General features: G+C 40.2%; 1 protein-coding gene across 1 annotated transcript in view; it reads right to left on the bottom strand.

The window, feature by feature from the left end:
- Positions 1–4,470: 4,470 nt before the first annotated feature.
- LOC137084878 (complement C1q and tumor necrosis factor-related protein 9) overlaps positions 4,471–13,709 on the bottom strand; it is a 367,307-nt gene continuing 358,068 nt past the window's right edge. The window contains exons 2-5 of the mRNA XM_067451420.1: positions 10,926–11,208; positions 10,765–10,845; positions 9,652–9,732; positions 4,471–8,014 (exon numbers count right to left, since the gene is read on the bottom strand). Coding sequence (XP_067307521.1) covers positions 7,101–8,014; positions 9,652–9,732; positions 10,765–10,845; positions 10,926–11,208 — 1,359 coding nt within the window. The 3' untranslated portion in view covers positions 4,471–7,100. The remainder of the gene's footprint in view (positions 8,015–9,651; positions 9,733–10,764; positions 10,846–10,925; positions 11,209–13,709) is intronic.

Here is a 13,709-nt window from a genome sequence, read left to right on the forward strand (position 1 = left end):
CTTGGCTTTTTAACGTGAGTTTGTGGTCTTTGTAACAGTGTTTACCACACCACATAATTTGTTGGACAGAAAGCCAGAAACAGAGAGCATCATAGCGTAATTCTCTAATCTTATCAATGACCAAAAGTAGTTGTCTGTTATTTATAATGCTTCATTCTGCAGAGCATGCTGGGAGCCATGAGCGTTTTATACTGTGGTGGCTCCCAGAATGCATTGCGGCATGTCACCATTTTTGAAATTCATATGCTGATGCTTGATGTCTGTGTGTGTCTTAAGATTGTTTCCCCATAATTAAAGTCAAAATTAAGAATCTGATGTGGCACGGAAGTACTGTTGGCGAAAATCTATTAATAACAAATAACTACTTTTGGTCGCTGATAAGATTAGAGAATTATTCAACTCTGATGCTGAAAACTAAATCATCTGATCCTGTTTCTGGCTTTCTGTGCACCAAATTATGTATTTTGGTAAACACTGTTACAAAGACCACAAACTCACATAAAAAGCCAAGAGTCAAGCAGCCCAAATAAACACTGATCTCCATAATGGTGAGCAAACATTAACATCTAAACCTGTTCATTCTCATGCTGAACTTCTGTTATGTCAGTTGTAGTGAGGATTTTGCTTTGAGAAACGTTTTATGGGTTTATTTTTATAATTTTTTTCTTAATTTGAATTGCATTTAAAGACTTAAATGGCTCGGAAAAAAAACTTTAGGTAACACTTTACAAAGCCTTGATGTATAATGCATTACAAAGGTGCATTATAAGGCATAATTAATGCATTCAAAATACTTTTATAATGCTTTGTATGGTCTCATGAATAATTGTAACCACATTTATACTACACCTTTAGAAACTATAATGCATTAAAACATCAAACAACCAATTTGTGAATATCTTTAGTTACAATTATACATTACACGTTTTATATAAGTACATTATAATTATAAGTATTATGAATGCCTTTAGAATGCATTACACAAAGTCTTTAAGTAAAGTTTTATCATACTTTATAAAAGACATTTCTCCTTATATAGAACATTTTGGCATAAAAATATTGAAAACCTTTTTTTAAGAGTGTATGTTGTAGTTGAATTGATGACAGTCGCTTAACATTTGCATTTTGATGCATAAGATGTTTCTGAACCAACCAAATAAAGCAGTTCACCTAAAATAGACCTTTTTCCAAGAGTGAACTTAGTTTAAAAGCTTCTTCTTAAAATACTAAAATTATAGATCTAGAGCTTTCCATAAGGATAAACTGATGTGCAGAACATAATTTGTTACAAATTGATGTATTACATAGCAAATTGTTAAATTCTGTTGTTATTTGCTCTGTAAATGCTTTGAGCGGAAATAAAACTATTTGTGACAGCAGACAGCATGATCTCGATCTCTATAGCAAAAGAGAAAAAGACTGGACCGCTTTAATGAAGCCATCCTTACTGAACTGCTACTAAAGCCCTGTGACGTATAACACGCGGTATAAGTCTTGTAACATTAGTTTATTTAACGTAACATAACATACTACAGTTAACGTACTATTGTACTCTTGCTTTGTGTGTTCAACTGCTAGACTTTAATGCATAGCCCACATTCTTATGGCAGCAATTGATGAATAAAACTGACACATGGTTAAATCACATTAAAATGTGCTGTTTTACACAATAGTTTTGTGCTTATTTGGATGCTGTTTTAGTTATTTTTCAATGCTGAAGAAGTAAGCCACTTCTTGTGACCGTGTGAGATTTCCTATTCATTAAATGCTATAGTTAAATAATTACAGGAATGACAAAGTAGCTACTGATTGCGCTACAAACCCATGTTTCAGATTATAATACACTTAAAAAAAATCTGGGTAAAAAACAACCCAATGTTGGGTCAAATATGGACTAACCCAGCAGTTGGGTTGTTTTAACCCAGTGATTGGGTTGTCTTAAGAAAATATTCAACCCAACCGCAGGATTTAAAAAAAAAAAGCAATCGCTTGGTTAAAACAACCCAACTGCTGGGTTAGTCCATATTTGACCCAACATTGGGTTGTTTTTTACCCAGATTTTTTTTAAGTGTAAGTTTAAATAATACAATAACAATACCAGAATGTAACATCAAGCAGCATAACTGACTGCAATAATGATCCAAAATCAATGGTTCTTTTGAATTAATTTATATAAGATACTTTCAAAGGCGATTACTAATAAGTAAATGCCGCTACAAGCGCCTGGGACTTTAAAGGGGACCTCATGTCCTTTTTTACACTCTATTGCCAAATGTTTTATGACACCTGCCTTTACATGCACGTGAACTTTATTGACATCCCATTCTTAATCCGTACACTCTAAAAAATGCTGGGTTATTTTAACCCAATTGCTGGGTTAGTCCATATTTGACCCACAATTGGGTTGTTTTAATCCTGCGGTTGTGTTAAATATTTGCTTAAGACAACCCAATTACTGGGTTAAAACAACCCAACTGCTGGGCTAGTCCATATTTGACCCAACATTGGGTTGTTTTTTTACCTAGAATTGTTTAGAGTGTAGGGTTTAATATGGAGTCGGCCCACCCTTTGCAGCTCTAACAGCTTCAACTCTTCTGGGAAGGTTTTCCACAAGATTTAGGGAAGTTAAATTACATTATTTGAGGGGACAGCCATTTGTTGTGGTGTCCAAAACCATGGTGTACATTGAGTGCACTCATTCAATCCCACATTGCACCACAATAACGAGTGTGTACACACAACGGCTGTCTGACTTCACACACTCATTTTCATTTACTCCTTCAAGTGAACTATATTAGTGGACTAACTTAGGGAATAGTGAACGAGGGTTATGGGGTGCGATTTCAGATTCAGCCCTGAATTCAGTGATTTGGAGGGGAGACCCAACACTTTTGGCAATATATAGTGTACACTCTAAAAAATGTGAGTAAAATCAACCCAATGTTGGGTCAAATATGGACTAAACCAGCAGTTGGGTTGTTTTAACCCAGGGATTGGGTTGTCTTAAGCAAATATTTAACCCAACCGCAGGTTTAAAACAACCCAATTGCTGGGTAAGTCCATATTTGACCCAACATTGGGTTAAAACAACCCAACATTTTTTAGAGTGTATAAGGCTTAGGTTTCCCCAGAATGTGTCTGAAAGTTCAGTTTAAAATACCTCACAGATAATTTATTATACCATGTTGTTAGTGCCCATTTTGAGTGGAAGGAACACATGCTGCTTTTGTGCATGTATCTTTAAATGCAAATGAGCTGCTTGCCTGTTCCTGAGAGGCTCATTTAAAGGCAATGGCTGAATCCGAAATTGCCCCCTAAATAGGGCATTATTTGAAGGGACAGCCATTTATAGTGATGTTCGAAAATATAGTGTACATTGAGTGCACTCATTCATTCCCACATTGCACCGCAATAACGAGTGTGTACACACAACGGCTGTCTGACTTCACACACTCATTTTCATTCACTCCTTCAAGTGAACTACATTAGTGGACTAACTTAGGGAATAGTGAATGAGGGTTTAGAGGGTGATTTTGGATTCATCCACTGTTTCACATTAATAGGAAAAATAAATGGATGAGTGGATGCATTTTTACCGCACTAGGGTTAAGGGTGGTTGTGTACACGTATGTTCAAAAACAAAATAAAAGTGAATTTTGCTAAACAAGTCCTCTTTTAACATTGTCACTCATTTAAACTCGTCTGCTTTTACAGCCTTATTGTGTTTATACACTGTAAAAAAAATACTGAAGTTACCTGCTTGCCTTAAAATTTTGAGTTCATTGAAATTAAAAATTTGAGTTAATACAACAAACATTTTTGAGAATCGACAACCTTTATTCAAATATTATTAAAAGATTTAGTAAGCATATTGGGTAATTTTGTGTGTTTTATTTGTGATGACGCAGCCAAATTGTGCTATTTTCATGATTTTTCACATTTATTATGTGGTTCAGATACAATCATATTTTTAGTTTCTATTTATTAAACAAATTTCCTTCATTGTATCAACTCAAATTTTTAATTTCAATAAACTCAAAATTTTAAGGCAACCAGGTTACTTACTTTTTAAGTTAAACCAACAGTTTTGTTTTTTACAGTGTATACACTGTAAAAAAAGTGTATACTTTTTACACTTTATACTTATTACTTATACTTAGTATATTTGTATACTTTTTTTACACTGTGTAGTATAATTGTGGTCCTGCAAACTATTCCAACTTGTAGATTTTAGATAAATATTGAAATATTTTTCTGAATCTTAGTGGTCCGAAAAATCTTACTTTTTGTTTAGGAAACCAAAGTGAGGCTTAATTGACCTGCAAAAAAAAAAAAAAAAACGTCATCCCACACAACACACTGTTGAATTTGCTAAATAAAACTGTCCACTACTCATGGATCTAAGTCAAAGACACAAGCAAAAAATGAGGCGTTGGATTAATAGTTTTAAATTTATTGGAGATACAAGGGTAATCAATACATAGATCATGAGCATGAACATCATTGTTTGGTTTTTTTAGTCATATTGTTTCAGGGTCGTTGCTAAAATTCACAGCGCCCCAGACAACGTTTCTCCGTCCCCCCGGCCACGATGTGTAAAGGCAACCCCGTAAGAGGTTCCCCATCATATTGTTGTGATTGAATAATCATAACTCAAAAGATATAAGCCCTACATAAAGAGACTCTTTCTCTCACTAACAGGTGTTTAACACTTCTATTGTGTAAGACAACACCTCTTCTTTCCGCTCGCCTATTCTGAGACACGCAAACATGCACCGGCCCTCCCATCGCTCCTGTTCTCATTCCCATTTTCGCTCTCATCCTCAGTCTGTGTCTGCTGAATATGATGCAACAGCTGATTGGAGTATTCCTGCTCATTTTACATTCTTTACAAACATCCATCTGCAATGTATCTGTCAAGGGAGCAACCTCCTGACTGATCTATACGGGAGGTACAATACAGCTATTGATGGAGGCACAATACAGTTAATCAAGTCAATCAAGACTGGGCTAATTCATTTCATACATGAGAAAGAGAAGGCTCTTCTTTCAGCCGAAGGTTCACTTCTACATACAAACTACATAAAGTGGTATTAACATAGAGTCTATGTGTAATGTAGAGTATTAGACATGCTCGGGGGTTTTGGGGTTAAGTTGAGGAGTGGATCATTTTAGAGGCTTATAAGAGGACAAAATCATTTGGTTAGGAGTTTAGGGTGTGGGTCTAGCATGTAGGGTGCAAGTTTAGGGTGTAGTAAGAAGTTTGGGTGAAGGTTTAGAATGTTGGTTGTAGGTTTAGGGAATTGATACAAACTGGGTTTAGAATGTTGGGTGTAGTTAGAAGTTTGGGTGAAGGTTTAGAATGTTGGGTGTAGGTATAGGGGTGTAGTTAGAAGTTTTGGTAACGGTTTAGAATGTTGGGTGTAGGTATAGAGGTGTAGTTAGAAGTTTTGGTAACGGTTTAGAATGTTGGGTGTAGGTATAGAGGTGTAGTTAGAAGTTTTGGTAAAGGTTTAGAATTTTGGATGTAGTTAGAAGTTTGGGTGAAGGTTTAGAATGTTAGGTGTAGGTCTAGGGAGTAGATAAAAAAATGGGGTTAGAATGTTGGGTGTACAAAAAAAGGGCCAAGCCAAAAATGTAGTGGTCTTTTAATGGTCTTAACCATTTAAGGCACAAATCACTGGTAAGGAAATTTACAAGAATTGTGCAAATGCTGTAAATAGTAACTTTACATGGAATAGCCACTTCCTTTTTGTTGTCTTTAAATGTTTAAGCCATGTGGGTAAACTTGCCTTTTTACAGGAAGAACAGTCAGTGTTGTTCCACTCAATGTTAAAGTCTTCAAACAGTTCAAATATTCACTATAGGGTTCAAATCTTGACGCTAACCAGGCCAAAACATGAGCCTGATGGAGTTATTCTGAACTTGGTTGTCTTTGTAACGGTCCTACTCGACCCGCTTGGAGCGGGATTTGAACTGTGGTCTCCGACGTGGGAGACTGTCGCTCTAACTAGGAGGCTAAAGACTGCAGCCTCTAGCATCAGTCGCTAGGGTGTCTCTTGAGATCAGCGGTTTTACGCTCACCCCCTTAAACATCACTCATCCGGGTCACGGCACCAAATGCAATCGGCCCTACTAGACCCACTCCAAGCGGGATTCAAACCGGGGTCTCTGACGTGGGAGGTGGGCGCTCTAACAAGGACACTAAATACTGCAGCCTCTAACGTCAGTCGCTAGGGCGTCTCTTGAGATCAGGGGTGTGAGGTTTACACAGCTCTTACTGGCCTACGACTGTTACGCTCACCCCCTTAAACATCACTCATCCGGGTCACGGCACCAAATGTAATCAGTCCTACTAGACCCACTCCAAGCGGGATTCGAACCGGGGTCTCCGACGTGGGAGGTGGGCGCTTTAACAAGGACACTAAAAACTGCAGCCTCTTGCACAGCTTTTACTGGCATACAACAGTTATATTTGCAATCTAGACAGGGGCTTGTTTAACAATAACATCTGATCATTCCTCTTTAGTAAACAACTTTTCATTTGTGGGAAGCAAGCCATTCTGCAATGTTCTCCTGTACTCCAAAGCATTAAACTTTTCACAGGAAGTAGCTCACTGTGTTTGGGTGAAAGTTTAGTATGTTGGGTGCAGGTAGATAAAAGTTTAGGTTTAGATGGTTGGGTGTAGGTTTGGGAGGGTTGTTAGAAGTTTGAAATTCTGGCTGTAGGTTAATAGATCAGGACGCAGGTCTAAGGAGTAGGTAAAAGATTAGCTTTGAATGTTGGTAAAGTCTAGTGTAGTTAAAGGTTTAAAATGTTGGGTATAGGTTAAGAGTTTAGGGTTACAGTTTTTAGGGTGTAGATTAAGAGTTTAGGGTGTAAGTCTAGGCCACGGGTTGCCAATCCTGCTCCTGGAGGGGTGCCTTTCTGCACACTTTAGTTCCAACCCTTCTGCACCAGAACACAACTGGATCAGGTACGTTTAATTTGGGTTGGAGCCAATCTCTGCAGAGTGGTAGCCCTCCTGGAGCAGGGTTACCCCCCCCTGGTCTAGGCTGTAGATAAACATTTAGGTGCTGGTTTAGAATTTAGGGGTTGTTTAAGGTGTAGGTGTAGGCTTTTCTTCAGGCCAGGGAATGTTTTCCTCTGGGAACTCCCGCGGAAGTACAAAATCTCTTCCAAACATGTCATCACATTTGTCTGGGTACAACAGAAACCCACTAAATATGCTGCTGGCCTCTGTGCCGGTGAACATGCCGTTTGTGGCTGTGTCTTTCACCTGCACCCACACCCAGTCACCCTGACTTAGACCCAACACCACCTGCTGAGAGGCGGTGTTCATTTCCACTGGTGTAGTTGTCCTCGCCACAGCCTCAAAGTTGAGGAAGAGTCCAACCTTTAGCAAACGGGTGGACACTTGCAGATTGTAGCTAAACACGTAGGTTCCGTTAACAGGGGCGGTGTAGACACCATTGTCAGGGTTGTAGTTCTGGTTTGAGTTGTAGATGACGCGTTTGAAAGGCACTGGGCGGTTCGGTGCAGGATAGGAGGCGATTAAAGCGGCGGAGAACGCAGAATGCACGGAAGGTGAGCAAGGTCCAGGGGCACCTGGATATCCCATGTCTCCCTGATTACCTTTAGGTCCTATTGTTCCATTTAGACCCTGTGGCCCTATTGAACCCATGCTTCCCTTATCACCCTTATCACCCTTTTCACCCGGGGCTCCTGGAGCCCCATCGGTACAATTGCACAGACCCTGTAGACCTTGGTCACCCTTTTGTCCCACTACACCTGGACTGCCAGGTACACCCGCCAAACCTGGATCGCCCTTCAGTCCTTTGGGACCAGGCTCTCCATTCAGACCAGGTAACCCACGTGCACCTACAGGGCCAGGTAGACCCGGAGCACCATCCTCCCCTGGTACGGGCTCACAGGTTTCCGGGCACTGACCATCTTCTCCCTTTGGACCCTGATCTCCCGCAGGACCATCCAGACCACGGTCACCCTTATCACCTGAAAAGCACGTATGCAAATATGGTCACCAGTTCCCGTGATAGATATTAGCCGCGTTTCCACCGCAGGAACTTTCCCCAGGAACTTTAGGGTGGTACTCGGTGTGTTTCGACTGCAGGAACTACGGTCTAAATTAAGTTCTAGGTAAATATTTCCCCCTCTAAACAGCCCTGCTCGCGAGGTAGAACTTTTTCAAAGTTCAGGAACTTTCGAGGGTGGGACTTAGGCGCTAAACATGCTGACTGCTGAGATCAAGCAGCATTTTATTTCAACTGGCATTTTTTTTCTTTTGCGAGGTTCGTTCTGTGTTCAGTAAATACGGTCTTGCTCGGCGTGTTCGTCTCAGCCATCGGTCAAAGTCTGTAATGACGGATAACACGTGGTCGTTTTAAATCTAGCTTTACGAGCTTTCAGAATACGCTTTAGTATCAGTGCTCGTCTCTTTTTTACCGTTTTCTTAAAGGGATAGTTCACCTAAAAATGAAAATTAGATGTTTATCTGATTACCTCCAGTGCATCCTAGATATAGGTGTCTTTGTTTCTTCAGGAGAACACAAATGGAGATTTTTAACTCAACCGTTGCTGTGTGCCAGTCATATAATGATGTGAATGGGTAACAAGTCTATGAGAGCAAAACGCATACAAATAAAACATGCTTAGACAACGTGCACAAAACCCTGCTGCTCCTGATGACACATTGATTTGTTAAGACACGAACAGATCGGTTTCTGTGAGAAACCGAAAAGTATTTTTTTTTTTTTACCTCACCTCATATCCCAACGGGACTCAAGTTTTTTACTATCGGCTCTAACTTCCGTCTAGTGAGGTCAAGCTGGTGCGATCATAGACATATATAGATACCTCATTAGTGCCTGCACAGATCGATCGAATGAGGATCTACATGGTATATATCTATGATCGCGCTAGTTTGACCTTACCAGATGGAAGTTAGAGCCGATGGGAAAACTTGATGAGACTCGTCGGGATATGAGGTAAAAAAATAACACAAATACTGTTGTGTTTCTCACAGAAACTGATCGGTTCGTGTCGTAACAAATCAATGTGTCATCAGGAGCAGCAGGGTTTTTGTGCATGTTGTCTAAGCCTGTTTTTTTGTTTGTTTGTTTTGCTCTCATAGAATTGTTACCCATTCATCCCATTATATAACTGGCAGACAGCAACGGTTGAGTTAAAAATCTTAATTTGTGTTCTTCTGAAGAAACAGACAAACCTACATGTTGGATGCACTGGGGGTAAGCAGATAAACATCTAATTTTCATTTTTGGGTGAACTAACCCTTTAGTTACCTCTTTAGTAAACCAATAAATATAACCAGAAAAACCAGCACAGCTTGAATCTCCTTCCTTCTTAATATTGTTGCAGACATTGTTACGCAAAAATGATTACTGTCCGTAACTGACTGGGAGGAGCAGTCGCGCGCAGTCCTACCTTACCGAACTAATAATTTGCCTAATCTTCACGGTACTTTAGACCGCAGTGGAAATGCAGACAGTAGCAGGTCTGGGGGGAAAAAAGGTTCCTGTAAAAAAAGTTCCTGGTACAAATTGTTCCGGGTAATTTCGGTGGAAACGGGGCTTTTTGTGTGAATGTTAAAGCATTAGTGAGGTTTCACAAACCTTTGAACCCTCTGTTTCCCTTCGGTCCTGAAATTCCAGATGGACCAGGGTTACCCATATCTCCCACATCACCTTTCTCACCTGTAAGTGAATTACATTACTACCACAGTTGACACAATTAACTTAAATGAACACCAGTGTTGGACAACAGCTAGCTAACCAATCGTTTGCATTGGGGTTTCACACGGGGCGTCTCGTCAATGCTTGGAGAAAAAAAAGTTACGTTGCCGCCACTGGGGCGGTAGCCTAAGGTACAAAACCGAAAAGGTATTAATATATACCTTTAAGGTACTAATTCGCACTCTCAAAGTACTAATATGTACCAATTAGGGGTGAGTAAGGTACAAAGATGTATCTTTTCACTTTTGTATCTTAGGCGACCGCCCCAGTGACAGAACTGTACCTTTTTTCTAAGAGTGTGGAGTATTTGGATAGGCAATATGATTGGCTAACGCCTGGATTGGCGGTTAAAGTTTAAAACTTTTCAACTTCTGCCACAAGCAACGCCAGTGACGCGACGCAACGAAACCCACAATTCAGTTTGCGTGACACACTGCAAAAAAATGCTCTTCTTACTTAGTAATTTGGTCTTGTTTCTAGTCTAAATATCTAACAATTCTTAAATCATGATGCATTTACTAGACAAGTAAAACGACATGTTATTTTTTCTTTTGTTGAAAATAAAATCAAGTTTTTGGTTAAAACAGGCAAAATGATCTGCCAATGGGGTGAGAAAAATAATCTTGTTTCTGACTGAAATCTTGTTTCTTGTTTCCGTCCCAAACAGAAATACGATTATTTTTCTCACCTCACTGGCAGATCATTTTACTTGTTCTAAGCAAAAATTCACTTCATTTTGATTTATTTTTCCCAGAAAAAACAAAAAATATCTTATGTCATTTTACTCAACTAGTAAATGCATCTTGATTTAAGAACATTTAAATATTTGGACTGGAAACAATAAGGGAAAAAATAAATAAGAAGAGCATTTTTTGCAGTGCACAACCCGTGTGTCACTAATTTGGAATTAACTACTTTATGAAGCGAACTATCGTCCACAACACTGATACACACACATTTATACTGAAGTAAAATGCATAATATGAGTCTCACCCTTTATGCCAGGACGTCCTGTGAATCCTGGACGGCCGGGAAGCCCACTGAGGCCTCTTGGACCTGGATGACCAGGAACTCCTGTGAGAACCAAATTTGATTAGTAAACCCATTGACAATATTAAAACAACAGAGAAAATGCAGTGTTTGAGTGTTTGTACCAGGCAGTCCGCGGTCTCCTCGGTCTCCCTTCTGGCCTCTGTTTCCGGAGCAAGCAGAACAGATGCAGTACCAGGGTACCTGGTCCGCTGTGGGCGGAACCGGAGCATCCAGAATCATCTGACAATAGGCTAAATCAGGCTCCCCTCCTCCTGTTGAGAATGGTGATACCAACGAAATGTTGTCCGTAGGGATTAATCCAAGCTCTGTAGCGCGGAGATCAGGGATGAACGCACACTGTCCGAAAGACAGACAAACCAACACCCCCACAACGCTCCTAACGTCCTGTAGACAAAAATATAGAGTTAAAAAACATGCCTTACATTAACAAAAGTCAATAACATTTAATTTAAGTGGTTGTAATACTCTTAGGGCCCTCTCATAGCCTAGAAATCTAGACGCACCCTAGCGGCAGCAAATTTAATCTGCCCGCAAGTGTCGTCTAGGGAACTCTCAATACCCTTCTGAGCTGTGTTCCTCAAAATCTGGACGGGCCAATCACATCGTGTATAGAGCCGGTGGGCGGGGCATAATGACGGCCGAGTTGCGTTTGCGTGCTTCTAGTAAACACAGAAACTGGCGAACGGCGGTCTGTCGAATCAGCTTTGACCGCGACTCTGGAAGACTTGGAGTTAAGCTTTTCTCTGAGAAAAGAACAAAGAACGGCACTGAAGTCATTCTTAAGAAGGGAAGATGTGTTCGGAGTTTAGCCGACCGGATACGGCGAATGTTTAATCTGTCAGCGAGCTCAGCTTCACCTTCGTTGCTCTGGTTGGTGTAGCGCTATCCTATCGCGTGCAGAGGGAGTTTGAAAGACAGCCGTTTATCCGCCCCTCGGATTGAGCCGTCAATGGTGAGTTTCCAGACCAAACATCCTGATGTGGGTCCGGCTTGTCAGGCTAGCCCTCTCATACACCCAGCACAATGCAACGCCAGTGTGTTCTGCTAGTTTCAGCCCGACGCAGTTTTCATTTTCACATCCAGCTCCACGTTGCTTAAATATCAAATGCACTGGTGAATCTGTTCACCCATCTGTGTGTGTGTGTGTGGGGGGATGTTGTTGTGACTTATGAGGACACAAATGTTACATGGGTATTACAGGAGAGGGTGAAATATGAGGACATTACTCATGTCCCCACTTTTCAAAGTGTTGAAAATAAAATCAAAATGAAGTGAGTTTTTGCTTAAAACAGGCAAAATGATCTGCCAATGGGGTGAGAAATATAATCTTGTTTCTTGTTTCCGTCCCAATCAGAAATAAGATTATTTTTTTCACCCCATTGGCAGATCATTTTGCCTGTTTTAAGCAAAAACTCACATCATTTTGATTTTATTTTCAACAAAACAAGAAAAAATATCTCATGTCGGGTGCACACTGTGCGATTTTGGCCACGATTTGGCCATCTGAGAAAAATTTAGCAAATCCTAAAAGATTCCTCAGATCCTAGGCTAAAATCTGACGTCTCTGGTCGTTAGTTTGACATGTACAGCGGGGATCATGTTCGTACAGTCTGACAAGGGATATTCGCAAAGGATTTTGAAAAATCGCACAGTGTGCAGCTTATCTAGTAAATGCATCTTGATTTAAAGGGATAGTTCACTTTAAAATGAAAATTCTGTCATCCTTCATTCACCCTCAAGTTGTTTCAAACCTGTATGAGTGTCTTTCTTCAGCTGAACACAAGGGAAGATATTTTGAAGAATGTCAGTAACCAAACAGTTAACTGGAGCCATTGACTTCCATAGTATTTATTTTCCTACTGTTGAAGTCAATGACTCCAGTTAACTGTTTGGTTACTGACATTCTTCCAAATATCTTCCCTTGTGTTCAGCTGAAGAAAGACACTCATACAGGTTTGAAACAACTTGAGGGTGAATGAAGGATGACAGAATTTTCATTTTAAAGTGAACTATCCCTTTAAGGATATTTGGACTGGAAACAAGAAAGAAATACTATCATATATCATATACTCATCACTCAGCAATCAGAGAAGATGGACGGAAGGACAGACAGACAGAAAGAAAGTGAGACAGATCACCCACCATGTTCCAGTGATGCAGCATCTCTTCCTCTTCCTCAGTGTGGGAAAAAAAAATCTGAGATGTCCAGACGGCTTGCACTTTATATAGGCTCCCTGCACCTGTGCGAGTGTGTTTGTGTGTTTGACCGCTGGGATTTGGATATTTTTCTCTCTCTCTCTCTCCATTCTCTGCGACCTCATTTAGGCCCAGAATATCATGAGTAATAATACGGAGGAGATAAAACAGGAGAAGGCCATTGTGTGTGTGACACAGCAGTGTGTGAGGAGGCGCGGCTCCGTCAGGACCGAAACAGGAGAGAGTTGATGATCCTCTGGAGATGATTTATAATACAGGGAAGCATGAGAACACTGCAGTCTTGATCAGAGCTGATCCAGGTCAGGTCACACACTCGCACACACACACACACACACACACACACACACACACACACACACACACACACACACACACACACACACACACACACACAGAGAGAGAGAGCGAGACAGAGGATACTCTTTCTGTAAGAATGCAACAATAATACCTTCAATATCTTATCACTGATCTGTTTATGGCATTGACGAGTATCCCATAATAATGCATTCGTTATTTTAATCTTTTATTTTGACAGCTGTAATTATTACGCCATTTATTTCATACAGTTTTGACAGTGTCATTCCCTAGATTACTGTGCAGAAACTATTTTTAGTGCTGCTATCATTCCACCTCTTTTTACATGCTAGCATATGATAATTATTAGTTTT

Source organism: Pseudorasbora parva, chromosome 8 (assembly GCF_024679245.1).
Source record: "Pseudorasbora parva isolate DD20220531a chromosome 8, ASM2467924v1, whole genome shotgun sequence".
Classification (NCBI taxonomy): Eukaryota; Metazoa; Chordata; class Actinopteri; order Cypriniformes; family Gobionidae; genus Pseudorasbora; species Pseudorasbora parva.